The sequence below is a fragment of the Pygocentrus nattereri genome, chromosome 12, assembly GCF_015220715.1.
Source record: "Pygocentrus nattereri isolate fPygNat1 chromosome 12, fPygNat1.pri, whole genome shotgun sequence".
NCBI lineage: Eukaryota > Metazoa > Chordata > Actinopteri > Characiformes > Serrasalmidae > Pygocentrus > Pygocentrus nattereri.
The window spans coordinates 24217917-24242523 of NC_051222.1; the positions used below are offsets into that span (position 1 = coordinate 24217917).

Genomic DNA, 24607 nt, shown 5'->3' on the forward strand with positions numbered 1-24607 from the left:
ACAAGCCTTTGCAGTTAGCTTTCCGACTCTGCCTGCCAATCATGCTTTAGCGCTCAAAACTGCCCTTTTCAAATCCTGTGTAATGTGGAAACATCCTGCCACTTCAGGATCAGAGGGAGACTTAGACTCTCTCTCTCTTTCTCTCTCCCTTCAAGTATGGAGACAGATTTAAAATGCCCTTTTATTGCTGCATCTCCTTTGAGAAGGGAGCCAGAGTTACAGGGCTAGCATGGTCAACCGGGTTCAACTCCTCCTCGCCTGAATATTACGCTAGGCTCGCCTTGTTTATTCTCTGCAGAGAGCTACATAGCCGCGGGGACTCAGGGGCCAATAGAGCGGCGTAAATGCTCTGAGTGTTTGAGAACACCGAATCTTTCCCTTTTTTATTTTTGGTTGTTTGTTTGTTTTCTCGTTTATTTCTTTCTTTCTCGGCTGCGTCGGAAATAGCACGGAGGGGCCCGCGGTCTGTTAGCGAGCGGCTTTATCTTCCCGCGCAGCAAGTTGTGCGCAGGCAGCGGAGGTGGTGTCCCGTTTCATTGTGAATTAATCAGAACGAATGCTTTGGCCTGGGGGGACGTTCTGGGTGAGGAGACAATGGCACAGCGGGCTCCTCTCCACTCTTTAATTGCGAGCATTTTCCGCGTCCGCTCTCCGTTGGGCGGCCTTTCAAAACAAGCCATTCACAGAGACAGAGAGAGAAAATAGGAAAACAGCAGTCCCGATAAATCACTGCTTGTTACCTCCACTGAGCCTACAGCTCCCCCTCCACACCCCCTGGCATAATAGCCTCTTTTCGTAGATGCTGAAACACAGTCTTTATGAAGAGACTCCATGGGGACACGAAGGCAGGATGTCACAAATCAGCATGGGAATCGGAATTCCCATATGGAATGGACATGGACGGTCATTTCCATTATGTGTAATTAATACAACCCCCTACTAGGAGTGAGTGATATGGCAACAATATGACACCGTGATACTTGAAGACATTGTTTGCGATACAGAATACGTAGCATGATATTTAGTTGTTTTTTTTCTGAACATTGCTATAAAGACTATGAATATAATGTTTCACACATAAGTTTCACACATTGCATTAAATTCCAATTAAACAGGCCTAATTATCCTCTGTTTTTGATCAAACATGCAGTCGGTCACTGTTCTTTAAGTACTGACCATATCCACAGTATTCTCAAAAATACATATAGTGACATCATTTTCACAGTAACGATGAAATATCATGATATTGCCCACTGCTAGTCCCTACGGCACAGAGGTCATATAGTTATTGTTTATGCTAATGTTATAAACTTTCTTAAAATAATGAGTTCTCTTACAGAATAGGGTTTATTGGTATATCTGGCTCTACTGGCTTAATAATAATAATAATAGGCCTCTACATACAAAACAATTAGGAGAGAATTAGGTTGGTTGGCCCAGTGTTAACTTCTGAGCCAGTAGGGCGGAAATGTAACATGCTGTCTTCACCAGCATTAATCCAGTTTGTCAAGAAATCCAAACAGTACAGTTTGTTAAGGTAAGAATAACATTTTCTATTTTTATATGTTAGTACAACAACAAATGCCTATCAGTAAATACATAATAGAAAAGTAATTCCATGCTGGGAGTGGCAAAAGCCAAAAAATCTGTCCGCATCCACAAGGCATGTGCAAAATTAATCCCAGAGCAAAGAAATTCCCAGGCGCACCATCTTAGGAGAAGTATAAAAAGCCACACGGGCACATTTTTATACACATTGCCATGTTTCAATAGAGGCTTTTTATACTTCTCTTAAAATGGTGTGCCTGGGAAATTTTTTGCTTTGGGATTTATTTTGCACATGCCTTGTGAATGCGGACAGATTTTTTGGTTGTGCCTCTCTCAGCATGTAGTTGTTACTTTGCGTTTGCTGCACACTTGCCCCAGGAGCACCTGTCTTATTGCTTCATATTTCTGTCCTCTGCAGCACTTCTTCACTTTTGTTTTTTTTTTCACATTATTGAAATGTTTTAAAAAGAGATGCTGAAAATATATTCATTTTGGCACTCAGTTTGAATGAAGGATTTTTTTTTACCAGTATTTACGGTGGCTGACACAACCCAATGCAGACTACTTTGAAAAACATGTTGCAAACCCATAAATGCGATGCAAAGAAACATTAATTCAGAAAATATTTTCAAATTCCAATAAGTTCATGGTTAACTTGGCAGGTCAGTTAGTTATCTGACATGTCACAGCTGTACTACAGTAGTCGTCTGTGATATCTGGTATTGCTATTTGAGATTTTACACTCTGCAGCTCACATTTTGATTGTGTTGTGACTGGCTTTGCAGTTTTCTGAAGTTGCATGTGTTCGCATGTACTTACACTGTTTGTGAAATGGAGCACTGGTCAACATTTGATGAGTGTTTTCTGACTTTGCAGCTTTTTTATTTTGCAGCATGTTGGATCTTGTTGGTCACAGTAAATATTGAAACCACTATAAGTAAAGGTTGAGGCTTGGCCAATTAGACCAGAATATCCACATCTTCTGGCTTGAGGCTTGGTGAATGTAATGTGACTGTAATGTACCATACTGACAGTAAGGCTGTCCAAAACTGCAGACTACCATACTAAATAATATGTTAAAACTAGTGCTCCATTACTATAACTCTGTCTCTTACACATTAGTATTGTATGTGTAGTAATGTAGTATTCAGTTTTAGACACAGCCTTGGTCATGGTTGTGATGTCACAGCACATGGGTGTTTGGGTGTTTCCAATTGGTCAAACTCACTTACTGCCAGTTTACCAGCTGTGTTATTAGGTTAAACACCCCCACTTTAAATCTGTTAAGGCAAAGTTGTTAATATAAGACATGATCTATAATGCACATTTTCAGCTATGAATATTTGCCCTATTTCAAATGATGATTTCAAGCCTTTCAAAACAATTAATTTTTCAGGCCTACAATCAACTCTATTTCACTTTAAGATTTAAAAGCCAAGAATAACTAATGCTAGCAAGCTAAAATGAAATAAATAGAGAGTTGTGTCCTAATGTGGGGCAGGTTGGTTGACACATCTATATATCATTATGTTGGCATATAAGTGTAGTGCTATTGTCATAAACATACATTTTTAATGTTACATACTGCGTACATAGGAAACAGCACACTAACACAAACAGAATGTCGTTTATATTTCATTTTCAATTATAAAGTGGTCTTAATCAACTCTCAAGATGAAAATGAAATAACCTTGAATGCAAACTATGTACATTTGGCTGCCATTGATTATTTATACATGTGGTTTGGTTTACATTTTTGTTAAAACTATTTGTTGCTTTATTGCTTAAAATTATAGCCTTTTAACACCGAGCCACCCCCCCACAACACACACACACACCTTCTAAGCTCCTTCCCTTTCTGGGTCGTGGGGTGTGCTGTAGCCTATCTCAGCGGTCATCAGACGGGAGGCAGGACAACACCCTGGACAACTCGCCAATCCATCACATTGAATGTATCGTGTTGCAGGTTATGAAGGGAATGCGTATGAAAATGTTTACCATGGATGAGATGCATTATGAATGAGGAGATAAATAGATGTCAGTGCTGTTTGTGTGATGTTAGAAGTGAAATAGTTAAGTATGTTGTTAAGAAGCTCAGTCTTTATGAGTAATGGGTGTACAATTTTCAGCTCCAACATTAGTGACCCAATTAAGATTTTAGCCATGGGCTTGTGTGTGATTGTCTCTACCTCTAAACTTCTGCTAGTGCCCCTATGGGATTCATGTAGTATGTGAACACTAAAATAACAGCTATTAACATTAACATACAAACATATTTTGGCTTTTATACATTAAATATGGACTTAAAGACTATAAAAGAAGTTACATATTTTATTTGAAGCTTGTAATAGACAAACACATTAATATATGTTTTACTAGGTAGTAATTCTACAGTGACTTCTCAGTAAAGAGTCCTGGTTAAAACACACTGGAAATCAAAGTGATTGGTTGACTCCACTGTCAGTTCCTATGTATATTAGAGGTTAATTTGGCTTATTAGGCCTTCAGTCCCGCTCCTGAAGGCTTAAACAATGAGAGGGCTTGCTTGGCTGTATCTACAAAAAATCTTGATTGGACGGTTTTACATTGGATGTTTCAAGACCTCTTTTGTTTCCAGCATTCCAAACCAGCATTTGCAGAATTTTAATAAAACAAGCATAATATTTATATATAATAATAAAAAAAAAGACAACCAAAAATGACAAAGCTTTAGTTTTACTTAACAGTATTTTATTTTAGGTTACCCCACTGCAAAAATCCCATTCAAGCTAATGAGAAATGAAAGAAATCATTTGTTTAGAGACTTTCTAGTGTAAAGTTCAGATTACAGAGCTGGAATTTGTTGTTGTTCTTGTAATAACATTAAGCTAACAGTAGGTCACTCACATTGCACAATATCTAGACCCTATTTGACCATTCACATGCATCTAAAATAAATATCTTTAAAATCAATAACACACTACCCTTTCGCTTTTGATTTTGGCCAGTGTTCCATAAAGCTTGTCCAGCTTCACAATATTTGATACAAAAGAAAATTTGTTGATTAGTCAGTTAGTCTATTACTAGTAAGATAACAGATGTAACCTGTGTGCCCTCTACAGGGTAATACTCCAACCCAACCTTCAAAATTTAAATGCAGTTCTGCTTTTTTTCTAATCTGTGGAGTTAATTGGGCAATTTATGCAGCTAATTGACCACTGTGTCACCACACCTGACACTTATATGAGGCAAGGCTGGAAAATCTGCAGCACCTGCCAATAGGAACTATGAATTACACATTCCAGGTCCATACACACAGTGTTCTCTGAAAGGTTTATTAGGGCTCTGGCTAGTTTGGGCTGCTGCCTAATGATATGCTTTGAAGCCCGAGGTGCTCCAGTCCAGTGTCATGCTGCTTCTCATGACATTGCATTATTGATGACCACAGAAATAATGAATTCCCCTATATTATTATTTAATAAATCAAATGCGTGCTTGAAATACAGACATATGGCAGGGTTAGAATGTAATAAAGAGAGCAGATTTAAACCCTTAAACCCTAGGCGTATTTTCATTTGTTAATCCGAGAGTATTATTCAGCAGCCACTATGAAACTTTGATGCGTAAATTATGCAGTAAGATATTGAAAAATACATATATACAAGACATAACTCGCTTAAACTGATGTGAAGCAAGTGTTCAGTTTTCCAGTTACTTGCAATTCACTGCATATAAAAAACAGCTCCTTTTCTTTGCTTTTTTTTTCTTTGCTTTTCTTTTCTTTTCTTTTCTTTTCTTTTCTTTTCTTTTCTTTTCTTTTCTAATTAAACAGTTTGATGTCCAAGTTTAAAACATGGAAGAATGTCAAAAATGTATGTTTACAATTTTTTAGGTTTGTTGGTATAAAAAGCCTAGTAAAAAGTTAAGTAAACCTAGGTAAAAAGCCTAGTTAGGCTGCTGAGCTGTGTATCCATCTAAGATTAGGACTATCCTTAGGAAAGTTCAATAGAGTTTAACTGGCCTCACCTTCCTTTAGTGTAATGCTAGTCAACGCAGCTGTATGTTAGCTAATGTTAGAGGATTGGCAAGCACGTTGAGCTGTCCAATGACATGTTAATGGCAATTTGAAAAGGTGCTGTGTCTGTGGAAGGCCCATGTTAGCATTGACCCTCTCAGCATGGTAACACCATGTGATGAGGGAAGAGTTAGCTATTGGTTGGAATGAACCAGGACAAAATTGGGGAAAAAATTGGATATCCCCCCCAGAAAAACAAGAAACCAAACACCTAGTCATCATTATGGTAGTATGACAGTTCTGGCACTATTAGTAAGGTGTACCTGACAAGATTGTAACATTGTAGTCATGAGATTGTTTTTGTTTTCTCATAGTTTGGGGTCTTAAAAACCTTAATGACCTAATAGTAAAATTATAATAATTTCAATAATTTCAATTTTACTCTTAAATGTTTGAGTTCTTGGTTGTTGTCTAATTAAGACCCAGTAGACGAAACATAATTGAAGCCTCAACCCTCCCTTTAGCCACAATGGAAGTGTGAGAGAGACATCAGGATATAGCAAGGAAACAAGAAGAGGGAAGTTGCAAAGGGCTTGCGTTTTGACAAAACTAAGATGTGCATCTAATGGAGGTGATGTGAAGTGAAACATTGATTATCTCGTTAAATAGCCAGGACCCACCAGCAGGTCCAATCTTGTCACACTCTCCTGCAATCTAATTTAACTTATATAGTTTAGATAGTTTGCATTGCAGTCTATGTATTTACCAAATAATAAGCCTTAAGATGTGATGATCCTGGGATTTGGAAGTGGGGACTCCAGTGAGTTTTTTTTTAATTCTGCATAATTGAGTAATTTAAAGGGAAACATTCAGAGTGGTTTGACATGATTGCTTTGCAGTCACAGTGGTAGTACCCAGGAGTCACAATGTGTGCAGTGAAATGCAGTTTCTTTACCAAAAACAACCAGTGAAATGATGTTTTCTGAGTTTTTCTATGTAATGCTGATGAAGGCAAAATAGTGTAAAATCTGGAATTTAAATTTTCTCTGGGGACTATTTTGTCTTAAAACAAACTGCATGGACGGATCTGCCATGGAGATTTTAAAAAGCACGTTTTAGATCAAAATCTTAGCTCGTCACTTCTCACTCATCACTTTTGTGAAAGGTTTTGACTCTGTAAGGTTCTTTCATTTCACATTAAACCACACTGAATGACTCTGTTAACCTCATAATGATTTAATTGTGTGTACCTTTTTGAAAAAAAGTGGTGGAATATCACTTTAAGGGGTTAAAATTGGGTGATATCTGTTTAGATGAATGACTAAAAATGCTTCAGAAACACTTTTGGTGTGAATTTGCATTGAAAGTTTAAAGGGTTTGAATAGAATAGAATAGACGGAGAAGCGGCTTAGAAAATGGATGGATGGATGGATAGAATAGAACAGAATGTGAGATCTGTGGCTCCTACTACTCAATCCTGATTGTCTGCCCTGCTGTGCTTGAAGCCCAGGTTTAAAGCTTTGGTGCAGTAGCTGTTAGGAATTGTTTGGGATGTTTAGAAGCTTCCAGTTTGGCTGGGAGCAGAAGGCTGCTCAGAGTGGCAGGGGAATGTGTTGGAGTGATTATTTGGCCACGTGGAAGCTGCTGGATCTCCTCTCTGACAGACAGCTAGTGGCATGTGGGCCCAGGCGGGGCAGAGATGACCGCGGGCCAGGTCAAGCAAAGAGAGCAACCAAATCTGCACCACACAGCTGGGGATCGGCCATGTGGGGACTGTCCTTACACACATGTGCGAACACACAGTGCTGTTCAAGTTTGGAATCACTTGTCACTATCATTATTGGGGGGGTTTGTTCAACAGTAAGATACAATAACAATGCTTAATGTAGACTGAAGTATTACAACTGCCTCCAAAATTATTTTTGTATGCTTTAATTCCAAATTTACAGCCATGTGAAGAAGAAATCAGACAGTAGTAGTTACTCCTAAAAATATGCTGTTTAGTTGTATTATGCATATTCTCCCCCATTTTAAACAATTCCTCACACAGCACTAAGGTGTATTAAGAACGTAAAGACTGATGTTGCCCTCTGGCATGCCGCCGGGCTCAGTTTAATTATCAACAAGAACAAATAGCCACCTCCGATCGATTTGACTCAGATCAATTCATGCGCAGCCCGAAGAAAGCTGTGCTTCTCAAATGTGTATCGACATAACCAACGATGCTGCCATCTCAGTTACTGAGTCATCTATCTGTCCGTGCCTGATGATGTCATAGCCCGCACCCAGCGTACGCTGGCAGAGTACGCCACCGCCATTCGTCACAAAGCTGTCAGCATCACTGACTATGGATTAGCCCAGTGGCAATGATCCACATGATGGCCCTTATTCATCACAGTCGTATACGGTCAGAGCAGGATGTAAAACAGGACGGGTTTTTATTCACCACTTTAATTTTTGCTGTTTCTGGATGATCAAACTCAAACTTGTTCAGATATGTAAATGTGAACCTGAAACACGCTGGCTTTGCAATTAAATATTCAAAGTCAATTTTAATATAATCAGACAATATAATACAATACAATCACATATAAGGAAAACTAATGGTTAAAATGGTAGATGTATGTAGTCTGAATATTAGCCCAAAAAGGGCAGCAAGTAGGATATAAATACACAAATCATTGCGTCTTAAAATATCTCAACGCACTTGCATTTGAAAGAGCATTCCGTGACTGGGTAGATCTGGGTAGAGGACAACCATTTGTGAGTTTGCTGAATGCTTAACGTCTGCAGACACCAATTAAGTATTCAAACCTCAAGAATTCTGTTATGATCTATTTAAAGCCAAAGAATTGACATTTTAATAAGCTAAACATACATAAAACCCAGAATGGATAGGGTTATAAACACTTTCTCTTATGAGGTTGTTTACCCATACATTTCAACTGGTGCAAAAAAAAACAAAAAAAAAACACTAAAGTATTTTTGATTTCTTTTAAACTGAAGTTGAGAAATTTGCATTTTTGATAAATTAAATTTTTGAATAAACCCACTGTATAAAAAAATGGCCACATACTGAGCAGTTATAGCCCATTGTTTTGAAGTAAATGTATCTCAGACTCAGAAGATCAGTGTGGAACATTAAGGAGTGTCACTACCAAAAAAACATTTTCTCCAAGTTAGATGAACTTTTTTGTATAATAAAAATATGACTTTTTGTTTATATAGCTGTTGAAAGCTGTGTTCGCTAGTCATGTAGTGTCTAGGGTTTTTGACTTCTGTTGAGTTCTGTTGAAAAAATGACAGTTTCTAAACATTTGCTAAAGTTTCAGAGGCATCATTATGTTTTGATAGTGACAATATGGAACTTTTAATAATAAAGTGTAAAATACAAAGTTTTCTTTTTAGCAGACTCACAAGCCAATGTTGAGTCCACACAGTCACTGAATACTCTTTCAAATGCAAGTTCAGCGTTGAGATCTTTGAAGACTCCTAAATGTGCCGGGATTATGTTTGTCTGACCCTGAACTCTTTGCTTTGGCTTGGCTCCCTCAGTGAGCTAATTAGCTGACAAAGCAAATTTGACAAGTATTACAATATTGTGATATACAGACAGGGTACAATGATTTGTATTGAATGTTAAACATACTGCACTGTGCTAAAACCAACTGAACAGGACCAATTATTCTCTCTTTACAATAAAACATGCAGTTGGTCAGTGTTCTTTAAGTACTGGCAATGGGCATCATTCACCAATATCTTTTTCACCAACATGTTTATTAAATTTGTTCTTGAGAAAGATCTTAAGAAAGAGTCTACATCAGATTCATGATGTGCTTCATGATGAGTGTATGTAGATTGTTTTCTTATCTAAGAACAACCCCCCCCCCAACAAAAAAACATTGGTGAATGTCAGAATCTTTGAAAAAACTGCATAAGGGGGTTTTAAGAAGAAATTTCTTCTTAAGAACAGCTGGTGAATGAAGCCCAATATCAACAAAATACTCAAAAATACATATCGTTTAGAACAAAACATGATAATTAAATAACATCATTATAGGGCCCACCTCAAAGAATGCATATACTTGTATACTGGGATAACATAGGTGTAATGGCTGGGAGCGTTGAGGCGGACGCATGTGCGGAGACAAGCGAGAGTTATTAAGTGCAAATCCAAAATCGGAGTCTGAACAGTCCTTGGTCAGAGAGCCAATACGGAGAGTAGAAGGGACAGACATGACAAAAATGAACACAGAACTTCAAACAGGCCAGAAATAAACAAAACTTCTCCAAACAAAACATACACTTCGAACACAAACCTTACATCAAACATACATCCAAACAAAGAACCTGCAACCACAAAGGGGAAAACACAGGGCTTAAATACATGAGGGTAAACAAGGGACAGGTGGAAACACAGGTGGAGACAATCAGGGGTGGAGTCACGAAACAAGAGGGCGGGACTGAAAACCAAAAAAAAGAAGCACATGGACAGGACTGGGAGGGGCCAATTGTGACAATAGGGCCATAGGAATACTTAGTGTGAAATGCACCTATTTGTGGACACTACTTGTGCATATGGTCCTCGTCCACTCAGAAAGTAATGTTCTGTAACTGTATCACAGGAACAATACGTACGAAACAACAACACTAGCTTGTTCATGACTGTTTTCACATGGTGTCAGAAATTGTACTGGCTTCTGATGTCATAACCTGTTGACTTGGGCAACACTGGACTTGCGTTTACCACATTGTTTATGAGCTCATCAGTATTAGAGTATGATTTCTTGCAGTAAACTCGACACGAAAAGAGTCTGAAAGCCATCTGAATGCGCTGTAAACAAGCTAACCTGGCAACTGTTTTCTAGCTAATGCTGAAGATTCAGCCTCTAGATTCACAAGGACACACATAAAGATGTTCATTACATTAATATGTTAAGGTTTTGGCTGTATTAGCCGAACATGTGTTCATTTCCATAAAAATGTAATGATTTTTTGACTGGATGTTTGACATGCATGTTTTCCTGTCAAAATCCAGCAGAACAACAGAAAACAAGTTCGGAGAGCAGAAAAGAGCAGTCAGCTGTGAAGTGCTCCTCATGGGCAGTTGTGACTCAGATGGCATGACTGTCCACCACCCCATCCCCCAACCCTGTTCTTGTTGTCCAGTGAGAGTGGGAATGCACAGGGGGAAAAAGGCAGCAGACTTTGTGCTCCACTCACATTAGAAGCCGCGTCTGCTTCTACTGTCGTTCCCTTTTATTCATTTATTCTGTTGTAGATGCAAATGGGTGTTTGAGTCATCGCAAGGCTGAAAGGACAGAATTCACAGTAATTGATTTCAAAGCAATTTGCTGTAATGCATGTATCGACCATGAGGCCGACTAACAGCTTTTTGGTTTGTTTCTTTTTATTTTACCTTTAGAAAAAATAGAGAGAGCAAGAAAAGAAAAGTAATCTAATATTTAGATATTTCCTGATAGAATTTTTGGCAATAACCTTGTGTGGTGCTCAGACTATTAGGTCTGTAATTTCCTTATCTAACTGCAGGCCAGTTTGAAAGATGCTCAGCTTTGAGGACACTGTATCCTTGAATGTAATGTCTTTGCTTGGAGTTGCCTCATGCTGTTTGTTGGGTTTCTGTACAAAAATATAAACAAAAAAAGTCATAATTCCAAATATCCATTTTTTCTGTGCATTAAGAACTGATATATGTCAATGAGGCTCTATAGAGAACATGTTTATGCAGTTTTAATGCAAAACTACTATTTATTTTCTGAATGTAATACATTGGAAAAATTAATAGAACATAAAATGTGGCAAAATGGTACAAAACTTATGGCCATTTTACATTTTCTTATTCACATTATTACTTTTTTATATAGAAGTAATGCAATAAAATCAACAGAGAATGCTATATGTAGGTTTGAAAATCAACCAGGGGTGTTTTGACCTGGGGTGTTTAAACTTTTGCTCACGTCTCTGTGTAAACATGTTAGTTTTGCTGCATCATAAAAAATGCATTCAAAACAGCAGCTAGGTTTCCATATTTAAACTGTATGAAGCTTTGAGTGAAGTGAATGCACTACATCTTCACATCTTAAATCTTTTATTTATAAATAGTGAAGAAAAAAAATCATTTTTTCCTGATATTGGCCCTTTAAATTCTCACTGATTGTTTATGGGGTTGGGATTTTCTTATATTTCAGTATATTTCAGGTTTATGTCCAAACATGATTTTGATGCCCACCACCCTATCTATATGCAAACAGATCTGAATGCCTTTAAAACCTCATTAGGTGCCATTTGCTTAAAGGAATTGTTCAAATGAATACCAACCTTATGCTAAAATACTAACTTGCTCTAAGTAGCTTTCATTTAATGTTAGAAACATTAGCCTCTCAGAGGTAACCTCTTCACTGTGATACGTTCAAGGACCCTGCAGCTGCCCAAAGAACAGATTCGACTTTGATACAGGGGCACATTGAGACCATGAATTGTAGAGAGGGCAGCCCTGTAGCATTGTTGTTGTTGTTTTTTGTTTGTATTTTTTTCTTTGTTTGGTTTTATCCAAAAGTCTAAAACCCATTGAGTTTGCCGTAAACATAAACCCGGCTAATTGTAGTAATACTTAATGCTCCAAAGATGCTCACTTGCTAGCCTTTGCAAGGAACATCAAGGTTGCTATGTTTGTTCCAGAGTCATTGTCCAGATTTTGTATTGCTATAAATACAAAATCACTTGGCGGTGGAATGTACAAATGATTCACTGATGCATCAGTAGCATTTGAACAATGAATATTTATGATATTTCATTGCATATCTGTCCATCTGTAGCTTGGGTGTCACGCAGATTATAACTGAAGAATGTTCTTTTAAATGAAAGAGGTGATGAATGTTGGTATAAAGGGGTATTGAGGACAGGCATGTCAAACCTTTGAGACCTGATATTTACCATATCTTGACTGTATTCCCAAATACAAAGACCCCTGATGCTTTACAATAACTGCCGGACTTTTTTTGCGGTTGCGTCAAACTTATGAAATCGTTTTTAATTGTGTTTTTTGGCTTCTTTTTTTTTCTTTTTTCAAAAAAAGCTAATGTTTTTAAAAGTCTGTTCCCCATTTATCCCCTGTGTATTTTTCTCCTGTTGTTGACAGTAGGAGCCAACACATACAATCAAGGCGATGAGTTCACCAATAATGAGGGTGGCGAAGATGAAGGTATTTTTTCTGTCTTTTTTCCTTTTTTTTCCCCTCAAAAACAACAAAGACTTGACAAAGCCTGACTCATGCATGAGAACAAAACCTATAGATCTTTTTCTTTTTTTTTTTTTTGGTAGCTTAATTTAGTTTGGGTTTTTTTTCCCCTTTTTCCTCCCCTGGAGGTGCTTACGCATCTCTTCGCTCGTTTTTTTTTTTTTTTACATTAATTTTTAACCTCTTTCCTCTTTGGAGATATTTAGCACAGAGTCGGAGGGCTGTGTAAAGAAATCATTCTTATATGTGTAAAAAAAAATAATAAAAGAAGAAGGTCCGTGTTCAACTATGAGCACAACATAAATATATATCTCTAAAAAATTCCCGTTAGCTCTATGCTAGTTTTCACTCCGACACTCCCTTCCCCTGGTGCTGCAAAGTGAAAGATGTTCCACTGAGAAGCCTGCATGCCTTTTCTCTTTACCTCCTCAGAGAAATGATTACAGTCATGTTTCCCTTACTTTCTCTTTTTTCCGTTATGTATTGTTTTTTTTTCTTTCATTGCTCGGTGAAGCATGAACACTAACCTGTGTTGTTTTGACAATGGGAGATCTGTTCATTTGTAACTTCTGCCACAGTCCCTGTACTATAAACAACTTTTTTGGCCTGTAATATTAATGGCCTGCTTCTTTGCATGGCAGTACACTTGGACAAATGGCATATTTGGGCGGCAGTAGTGATTCTAGGAGAAAAAAAAAAAAAGAATGTTAAAGTGGTTCAGTGAGTGTGGTCTAGTTTTAAGATTTCATCACCGTACCATGGAGGCTTGTTTGCTAATGATGACTGGAGATAACTCACATTGAGACTGAATATGTGCATGAAATACAGTCCTTTCTGTGAATATTTAATGTTGGAAATAGGACAGTCACCGAGGGAAGATAAGAGTGAAATATGTTTTGACTGACTTTTAGTGTTTGAATATGGGTTAGCTGTTTTTAGTTGATAAACAGGTGGTTTACGTCAGCTTTTGAGTCATCTGAGCATTGTACTCTTAAAACCAAAGGTGGCTCCTGGGTGGTCTAACTATCTAACCGTTGGAATATCACTGGGAGATCACTGGGCTTCCAAGAGTCCAAGAGAACATAAGTGGCCTCGCTCTCTGTGGGTGGGGATTGGCCCTCCCTCTCCCCCACCACTGAGCATGATGCTAGCCTATACAGGCGTCTGTTAGATGACGTAACAGATTTGGCAGTTAGCCGTCTCCAGTGAGTGTGCTAAGCTGTCCAAAGATGTTGGCTTGGCAGCAGTTTGAAAAGATGTGGTGGGCCATCCTGAGACCTTGAGGGATGCATGCTAGCCTCCACCGACCCAGCTTGGTGGCATCGTGTGATCGTGTGAATTGGGAATTACTAATTTGGGGAGAAATTTTGAACCACTTTTGGTTTCCTGAAGAACTTATCAAAGCCTGGTTCTTTAAGTAAACCATTCAAATGGTTTTTGGAATGTAAAGATCCACATAATGTTAAAGTTCAATATTAATTAAAGAAACAAACTGCTCAAGCCAAAAACAATCCATGAACCATATATTGACCTTTATTTTTAAGAGTGTAGTACAATATGACATTGTACTTTATTATACGTTATTATTTTCTTCATGTTTTCCAACTGGTCTAGGAAATTGGAACTAAATAATAGCAGAAATGAGAGAGAATATTATGGTTTATCTATCACATGATAAATATCTGCATTTTTGAGGCTTGCTATCTTCTCAAGTGGTATCACTATATATGATAAGGCTTTCAATAACTAAAGCTTGCTCCTGTAATAAATCTGACTGGAGGATTCTCTATCTCCAAAATCACATACCTGCCATTCTGCTACGCTCTGCTATGATGACTAAAAAACAATTCTTCTTCTGGGCGTTTCTTGGAGACAGGGGAAAAATAAAAAGCCTGAAAACCCTACACTCTCCCCCTGACAGGATAATCAAAGCCACAGCAACGTTTTAACCCACAGTATCTTGTTGATGAACATCAACCAGACAAGCATGCAATAGTTATTGTGCTACAGGAAAAAAAAGAAAGTACAGAGAAATCGCAGCATTAGGGTAAAACAGCAGCGAGGCGGCCGGGTGCCGACGGCTGGTCTTCATTGCTCTGGAGAGATGGCGGTGGGAGTTTTGCAGAAGGGCACAATCGATGCAGGCTGACTGCGTGCACATCTGCAGTGGCAATGAATTACTCGTTCTGGCTCCCTCGAGGCTGTACCTTCGCCATATAGAGCTCCATTGCAGAACAGAGAGACTCTCAGTAAATGGAGGAGATACTCCAGCACCTACACAATTCACCCACAGGGTCTAGGTGTATGCTCTTTAAAATAAGGGAATGATAAAGGGTTCCTTAAAGCAATGCCACTTTTGGTTATAATAATAATGTAAAGCTCCATATAACCTCTATATAAGGTTCTACACACTCTTAAAATAAATGTTCCTGAGTGGTTCTTGGCTTAGATGTATGGTATGGAATTTTCCTTTCAGTGGATGATTATTTAAGTTAGCATTTTTGTAAATCCGATGTTGTGAGCATGAAGAACCTCCATGTGATGTCAAATTTCTATACCTTGCATCTAAGCCAAGAACCATTCAGGAACATTTAGAGAGATTCTTCTATGGCATCACTCCTTTATTTTTTAGTGTGTGAAAGAGTAAAGTGCTACTTGACCCTCTCTGTTTTTGTTAGAAATATGTATAGGTCATAAAGCCCTTGCTTGAGAATTAGCAACAAATGGTCTTATTGCAGAGCTAATAAACGAAGGGATCCCTTCTTGTCAGACCTGTCGTAATTGGTTTACATGCATATTGAATGTGAAGCCTAAGGCCTTAGCTTTAATGGTTATTAGAAGGTGGCGTCGAATGCTCAGACATCAATAGAAGTTATGCTGTCTGTCCAGGGGCCATGCTTGACTCCTCTTTCATGGCACCATGAAATCTGACTTTTATTTGTATGCAATGACAGCAATTACCCTTTCGACAGAAGGCTTATGAAGGACATTAAAGCACATGACACAGTTGACTCACCTGCTAGAAGGTCTAAAAGCTTTGCAGCTGTTACACTGTCACAGACACCACTAAAACAAAGACAGCATTGAATTGTGTTGATTCAAAAGTGTACATCATTCACGTATTAATCAAATATGTCAAGAACATTTTGTATTTTAATTTGTTAACTTTTGGCAATAATTGGCTTATCTCTGCTACCACACATTTCTACTGCTGCTAAACTGAACAAGCTTTACAGAACATTGACAGAAAATTGAGTTTTAGTAAAAATGCATACATGTAGAGTGGGTTGTAGTGAAGACCATGTTTATTGTGTTCAGGACAAATCCAAGACTAGTCAACATCAAGACAAAGTCTGAAGGGGGCATGCCCCAAAATAGGTAGAGACCAAGTCAGGATTGAGACCCCAAAAAATCTTCACGACCAACTCTTAACTAGTCTTTAACTGCATCAAATTTATTGGTCTTCTCAAATTGTTTTAATCATTTTGGGCCAGACCCCTACATAAACATTTGTGTTTGATTTTGCAAATGTCTCCCTCAGCCATTGTCCTGCCTATTCTGCTGAAGGTGCAGAAGGTATGTCTTTAAAAGCCATTTAAAAGCTGTATTTAAATGAGCAAGCTATAGTCATATCAACATGTAACAATATAGAATGTTAGCAGGTAGAGTTCAGCCAGCTCTACTAGAGATGGTTTGATGGGTAAAATTAGGAAAATGACATATTACATATATTATTAAGTCCAAGACAAGTTGGAGTCAACTATGAAAGCATGTATGTTTTGTGGCTGGAGGTTATGGAACCAACCTCATGACCGGAAAGTCACTGGTTTGATCCCCTGAGCTGACAGTCCTGAATGGAGTGCCCTTGAGCAAGACTCCTAACCTCTAACTGCTCGCCGGGTGCTGTAGTTAGGGGCTGCCCACCACTCTGGGCAAGTGTGCTCACTACCCCCTAATGTGTGTGCATTCACTTTGTCATTTCTGATTTGATTTAAAGGAATTGTTGTCAACTTTCTGTAAAGAAACCTCAAAACAGTACCTATGACAGAACATATTTATGGGTGGAGAATGGACAGTTCCATTGCTGAACTCTTCAAATCTGGACCTTGAATCCAATTTCCGGTCCAAGATTTGTAATCACTAGCAGTTGATCTGTTGATGTAAGTGACTGATCAGCTAGTGTTATAACCACCAGTAATTACAAAATCAAGAACCAGGAGGTCACCTAAAAAAATCACCTATAAAAAATCCAGGACCAGAAACTGTCCAAATTTACAAATTTAAGGATTTGAAAGCTGTCTGAATATACAAAGTTCAGGACTGTGAAAGTAGTCCAAATCAACAAAATCCAGAACTAGAATCAGGTCTGAATTTACAAAATCCAGGACTGGAATATGGTCTGAATTTATGGAATCTAGGGAAGAAAACTGGTCCGAATTTACAAAATCCAGGACTGGAAAGCGACAGAATTTATTGACCTCTAGTTTCTTGTAATGATGTAATATGTAATATTCATAAATAGGGTACACATCTGAATCAAATACATTCAATGCTTTGCTCTCTTCAGTGTATGATGGTGGTTACAGCTGAACAGACACAGTGAAAAGCTAGGTGCTGCACAAACAAAGCTTCGGCAACTCCTGCATGGAAATTAACAGCCATCTACATCTTTCTCTACTAACACTTGTGAATTGCTGAAATGGATGGAAAATTCAGATGACCCTACTTCCTCCCCCTCTCTCCCTCTCTCTCTATCTCTCTCTCTCACCGTATAAAGATGAGTAATGTGTGTGGCGCCGTTCAGCCCATAGGGGAATATATTATCCCCCTCAGCCTGTCCTGGCAATGATGAATGTCCGGGGCGCCAACGCTGCAGAGTCACCCCCACTATGCCTCCTCTCTCTCACCCTTTCTCCCTCTCTCTCTTGCCTAATGCCATCAGAGCGAAGGAGAACAGGAACATTTTTATTTCTTAGTGAACCGCTGACCAGTGACAGCATTGGGACACAGTGAGTCTCTTCACTGTGCCTTTACATCCTCCGCCTTAGATCATGTTTGTTTGCGAGGAACCAAAGTCCCTAGCATTCCCCTTTGCATTCGCCATCCGCAGCTTAGAAAAGATGTCCTGCTCAATCTCTGGGCGGTGATATTGGCTGTGTCCCCGCAAGCAAATGAAAATTGTCGGACAGTGTAGTAATAGTCAGCCCAAATTGCATCCTAGACTGCCTTGCTGCTCTGAGTGCTCTGAGATGCATATCAGTTTCAGCACTTTGACAACTTTATGGAAGCACTCTATTCTCCTAATGTGTTTCTGAGATGTTCCGCTCGGTTCAAAGCTCCATTGCTATGTTTCAAAGTGGTTAATAAAGGGCTCGCTAAATTACTACAAAATTATAATGAAGGAGAACTGTGGTGTATGATGTAATGGTGGTGGTACAGTTTGGGCTTTGTGTGCTGATGGCTGTCTTTGTGTCATTTTATAGGTTTAGCTTTATGCTTCTTGTAGGGGTTAAAGAAAAGGGACTCCAGGTTAACATAAAATGGTTTGCCAAGCCTTGTGGAGCATCTCCACTAGAGGAAAGGGAGCCATTCATGTGACTGAATAAAACTCTGTGGTTCTACTGTATCAATGGGAAAAGAATATAGTCCATGATATGTTTGCTGTTTAATGATAATGATGAAAATCCCATCTTGGCAAGTAATATATCTTAAAATGTTAAAATGTAGTGTCATATAAAGATTAGTATATAAAGTCTTATTCTATTTGCAGATAATGCTGCACATTCAAAACATAATGTAAATCAAATAAGCCAAATAAGTTCATAATATTCAAAAATAGCTCATAATAAACAAAAATCTCAAAATCATGTTCTCATAATGGGTAAGATTAGGGATTTAAGTGATATTAGCTTAGCATAAAGTGACATATTCGGCCTATGCCCTGCAGAATATCTCTGCTAGAGGAAACGGAACCATTAACTGGACAGAATAAATTAATTTGGTATTACTAAATGAAGGACGAAATAAGTATGATGTAAATGTTGGTTGTGGTTTGCCATTGTTTGCTGATCTGGGACTATCTTTAATAACGGTTAAAGCAAACAAAACAGCATCCCAAACCTTGTGGGACCTCTCCAGGAGAGGAGATAGAGCCACTAGCCTGACTGAATAAGAGAGTGTGGATGTACTAAATCAGTGGTTCCCAGTGCAGTCCTCAGGCCCTGTCAGACAGTCCACATCTTTTTCTTTACCCCAGTGTATTGAGAACTGGAGCCCTAGGGACGAGCTTGGGAAACACTATACTAAATAAAGTAGAAATATATATGGTATATGATGTTATGGTGTTTGCACACATTTCTCATTTTTATGGTGAATTTTGGCTTTTTTTCTCATATTGGTAATAGTTAGGGTTGTAGATTATAGATAGGTTAGCATAAGGTATTATCTTCTACAGAGGCCTTATTAAACATCACTACAAGAAACAGAACAATTAGCTTGACTGAATAAGAAAGTATTTATCAAATGAGGGTGTGTGTGTGTGTGTGTGTGTGTGTGTGTGTGTGTGTGTGTGTGTGTGTGATGAAATTGTGTTGGAGCTGTCTTACCATTCCTTGCAAATGTTTTGCTTGTCTGATATTTTCTCACATTGTTTAAGGATAGAGTTTCAGGTAAAAAATCAGTCATAGATGAGCTAAAAATGCCATATCCTCCCCAGGTCTGGTGAAACAACTCCAGTATAGGAAGAATTGCCATTATCTTCACAGAATTAGAGTAATAATACTACTAAATGAATGAGAAATAAATATGCTATGTGGTGTAATGGTCCAATTTTGCTATATTATGCTGGTTAAGGACCATTTCTGGTTTATGGTTTCAAGTCAAATAAGCTGTGGTAATAATATAAAATAGATAAAAATTGTATCTTTTTACCTACGTTTTACCGAATGTCTCCATGGGAGGAAACAGAGACATAATCATGACTGAATAAAATAGTGTGCTGCTACAAATGAAAGAGAAATAAATATGATGTAAAGGTCTAGGTTTGTCATTTTATTTTGATCTGGGTCTAGATTTCCCTTCACAACGGTTAAGATTTACAGCTTCAGGTGAAAGAAAATGTTCCTAGGTCAGCATAAAGTAGCATGGACTAGCCAGGCTTTGTGGAATACCTCCACTAGAGGATACAAAGCCATTAGCTTGACTGAAAAAGAGAGTGCGCTACTACTAAACGAAGAAGAAAATAAGTTTGATGTAATGGTCCAGGTGTGTCATTCTTGATGCTGATATGGGACAAGATTTTTTTTTCCTTTTCATAATGGTGAAAGTTCTGATCCTAGATTAGCATAAAATAGCATCTTTTTACCCCAGTCTTATGGAACATCTCCATTATAAAAAAAGATTCATTTTTAATCCCACCTCTGCATTTAACCTATCCGTGAAGTGAAACACCACATACACACTAGTGAATAGACACAGAGACACACACACTAGGGGGCAGTGAGCAGCCCTATCCACAGCACCTGGGGATCAGTTGTCTTGCTCAAGGACACCTCAGTCATGTGCCGTCAGCCCTGGGGATTGAACCGGCAACCTTCCGGTCACAGGGCCAGTTCCTTAACATCCAGCCCACGACTGCCCCCAAACGGCAGTATGTTTTATACAGGAAATATAGCTGTTAGCATGACTGATTAAGAGAGTGTAGTTCTACTACATAAAGAGAAATGAAGATGGTCTATGATGTCATGATGTTGGTACAGTCGATACATTAAGCTGACCTGTGAGTTTGAGATTTTGTGCTAATGGCTGAAGTTACAGTTTTTAGGTAAACATAGCTGATTCCAGATTAGCCTAAACAAGCCTTGTGGAACATCTCCACTAGAAGAGACAGAGCCATTAGCTTGAGTGAACAGAGAGTATGTTGTGCTGACGGTCCGGTCTAATAAAAGTATAGTGACGTTGAAAGTCATATAGTAGCAAAGAGCTGCAAAATAGATGCCCTCACATTAGCATACCACCTGGCTCCCGCTCAAAACTCGGCCAAGATTAATCACCTGTCATCATGGCTTGTTTTCCAGTCTTCTCTCTTACTCTCTCACTCCTCTCACATTCTTTTACTCTTTTTTCCTTTCTCACTTACAATTTTCCTCACCATCTCTTCTATCCCTCTTCCGCTCTTCCTGTGCTCTTATGGAGGGATGGGGGCAACCTGCCCATAGGCACTGCAGAGGTTGAGGGGCTGGGGAGTGTGTGCAGGTCACCCTATACAGCTAACAAAGGCACATGTAACAGACTGTGGCGCCTGAATGCCAATTATCCAGGGGTCTCGGATAAAGCCCTAGACACCAGGGTCATACTGCGACGTTAGTGCTAATGCGCTAACCCCGGCTGGACTCCACTTCACAGAGAGGGCCAGAGCAGCTAGCACGCTAACAGCTAATGGTGTGTACTATACCCGCACAGTGTTAGAAAAACAAAGAGAACACGCAGAGGGTGACAACGATAGGCACTTACTCACACACTATAAGCTAGCCATGATCATAACCCTGTGCTCGTGGCATTTGCTCTCATTCGATCTGACATTTTGCACAAGCTCTGGGAAGCCATTTGCTGCTCCGTGTACATAAGCCTCAGTAATCAGCAGTAGACGCCACAGCCTTGAGATTCACCTAGCCTGTTCACCAAATGTCTTTTCATCAAACTGTACTACTCTGTATTCCCAGCATTCGTTTTTTCCCTAGTTTTTTTTTTTCTTTCTTTTTTTTTTGGGTAGGTTAAGTTTCCTACAATACCCCCCCCATAGGTATCCACTCAGAGGAGCTGTTGCTAATGAGGCTAGCCGCGGCAGCAGCAGCGGCCGTCTATGATCTCTGAAGCCTGCTGGCTATTTGTGGAACGATACCTGTGATTTTGTCTCGAGTTTTGCCAACCCCTTCATTTATAATCAGCTTCTGCTCCAGGTTTGCTAATCAGCCGGTATAATCAGAGCAGGAGAAAATCGCAAATAGCCCAGTCGACTCATGTGTGGAAACAATGACCTTCTCTGCACATTAGCGCCCATCTCGAAGTAGAAGCGTTACAAGGGCACTGATCGGTCTAAATGGAGTCTTCCACTGCTAAGGGCTGAATTAGCGAGCTAATGAGAGAAGTCGCTATGTGAGCCTTATCTCTCAGTGTACGGATCAAACGTCTGAGAGTGAGAACTGATCTAAAGACAATTTGTACCTGTAATGAATGTGATTATGGGAAGGAAGAAAGCTAGTCAAGCAAGCAAGTAATGGATGGAACCTAGTGACAGCATTATGCAAATGCAACCAAGCTAACTGGGGCCCACTAGCATCCATTCAGTGTTGGGCACATCAACATTGTTTGGTAATATATTGTTTTAATGCTTAGTTCTAGTTTTACTCTGGGTCCCACTATGGAAATCACTTTTTAACACTTTTGATCACCTTAAGTGACCACAGCATGGACCACAAATTCTCTTGCTAACATCTCTTAAACAATCGTATACTTGCTGCTGCCTCCTTTTTCAGATATCCACGACGAGAATGGTCTGAGACCAGTCATGGTGTACATTCACGGTGGATCCTACATGGAAGGCACGGGGAACATGATCGATGGCAGTATCCTGGCCAGCTATGGCAATGTCATTGTGGTCACCCTCAACTACAGACTGGGCGTATTGGGTAAGTCATCTGTTTGGTTTAACGTAATGTTGGTGCTGGACTGTGCTAATCTTGTTACTGCTAGGCGAAAATGATTTAGAAATGGTTGGAGAAACAATGGCAGGGCCTTAATCTTAATTTGAGTGTTTTAAGGAAGATATGAAGTTTAATTAGACAGGGGCACAACTGAGTGTATAGAAGATGCCTGGTGGTTTGGCAATATGAAAGCTCACAGGATGGTGGAGAGGCAGCTGTTGTGATTGTATTTCTTGGATGTTCTGTGTGGTATTTGAGGCTACAATGTCAACATCTTTTTATAATTGCAAACGTATTGGATTGTAATTATATTTGACATAGAATTAGTTATGTGGATATTGACATCTAGGAATTACCCTTGAAGCAGCAATGTTCAGTGCAGTAATTTAATAGATAACCCAAGCAATTATTCTTTCTCTGTCTGATAGGAATGCACTAAAAAACCTTCAAGGTTCACAATTGGTTTGTCAGTCTTCCATTGTCTCTCTTTGCTTTGCACTACATTGTCCCTCTTGAAATTCCCAATGCATTTGAACATATAACAAAATTATGTAAAAGATATGTTAATAAACTGGCAAAATATGTAAAGTCCATAGCATGTTCCTACTTTGGTTGGATACAAAGTTGGCAAAATATTAAAATTGCAGCACTCTTTTTTCCGTCATGCTTGGAAGGAGCTGCTCTGCTTACCATTTGTTATCGGCTCGAGCTGTCGGCAAAGCTCCCTATATTTAGTTGTGCTGGAGCCAGGGGGAAAAGGTGTTCTGGAAAAAAGTGTGCACTGCAGGGAAAAACGGGAGAGAAAGAGGGAGAGAGTTGACTTAGAACTGAAGAGCTTGTTAGCCATGTACCTTTTCTGATTGTGGTCTCTGAAGGCTGTCTCACATGCCTGTCGCTCTTCACCTAAACCTATTTATGAGTCTAGCCAAGTTCTAGCCAAAGCAAACATAAATCAGAAATGTCGGATGAATGGTGGACTTTCTTCCTTATAATGATGTTCGGCTCACAAATGTATGTGACCGGTCAACTGCAATAGTGACTCGAGTCACAAATTTGATGATCAAAAAAAACAAAACAAAAAGACTTGTTAACTTGAAACATGTTTCCAAAAGTGATCTGCTAATTTGTGTGCTAAGCTCAATAGTATTGTTTACTTTTTATTCCGTGTGAATCGCAGTACTCTTTGTCTTTGGTTATACATGTATTACCATGTGTTACTAGTCATTTTGGAAGGGTATTAAATTAAAAAAGAAGAATGTTTATAATATATTCTGAACCCTTTCATTAAATAGGCTTTATAATCATCATCAATTTTGGTGCTCTGTTTTGAAATAGCATTAAATTTGTTGAAGAATGAATACTGGCTCAGGGCTTGACTTGAGACTAGTCTGTGCTGATTTAGGACTTGACTTGAGAATAGCCAATACTGGTTTGGGACTTGACTTGAGACTAGCCTATACTGATTTGGGACTTGACTTGAGACTAGGCTATACTGATTTGGGACTTCACTTGAGACTAGGCTATACTGATTTGGGACTTCACTTGAGACTAGGCTATACTGACTTGGGACTAGACTTGAGACTAGTCTGTGCTGATTTAGGCCTTGACTTGAGAATAGCCAATACTGGTTTGGGACTTGACTTGAGACTAGCCTATACTGACTTGGGACTAGACTTGAGACTAGTCTGTGCTGATTTAGGACTTGACTTGAGACTAGACTATACTGATTTGGGATTTGACTTGAGACTAGGCTATACTGATTTGGGACTTGACTTGAGACTAGGCTATACTAATTTGGGACCTGACTTGAGACTAGACTGTACTGATTTGGGACTTGACTTGAGACTAGACTATACTGAAAGTATCAAGACTTGCCTGTGTCAACTCGGGACTGGTCTTGAGACTTGAGAAGTCAACTTTATTTTTAAAGCACACTTAAAAAACTACAAAAGTCAAAATGCTGTGCAATTAGAAATAAACATAACATGTGAAATAGATATAATAGTAAGTAGTTTACCTGGTCATGTCAATGCTTGAATGTCTTTCTGTACTTCTTGGTTTTCCACAAACTCGTTTGATATTTATTAAAGGCAGATCTCAACCAGG

General features: G+C 38.9%; 1 protein-coding gene across 4 annotated transcripts in view; it reads left to right on the forward strand.

Annotated features, from left to right (window-relative positions):
* The window catches only part of nlgn4xa (neuroligin 4 X-linked a), a 130861-nt gene that overhangs the window by 14414 nt on the left and 91840 nt on the right, over window positions 1-24607 (forward strand). For 2 of the 4 annotated variants that reach the window (XM_017699123.2, XM_017699124.2), the window contains exons 3-4: window positions 12702-12764; window positions 22334-22486. In XM_017699123.2, the coding sequence (XP_017554612.1) occupies window positions 12702-12764; window positions 22334-22486 (216 nt within the window). The remainder of the gene's footprint in view (window positions 1-12701; window positions 12765-22333; window positions 22487-24607) is intronic. The other 2 variants (XM_017699125.2, XM_017699126.2) reach the window with 2 other exon arrangements.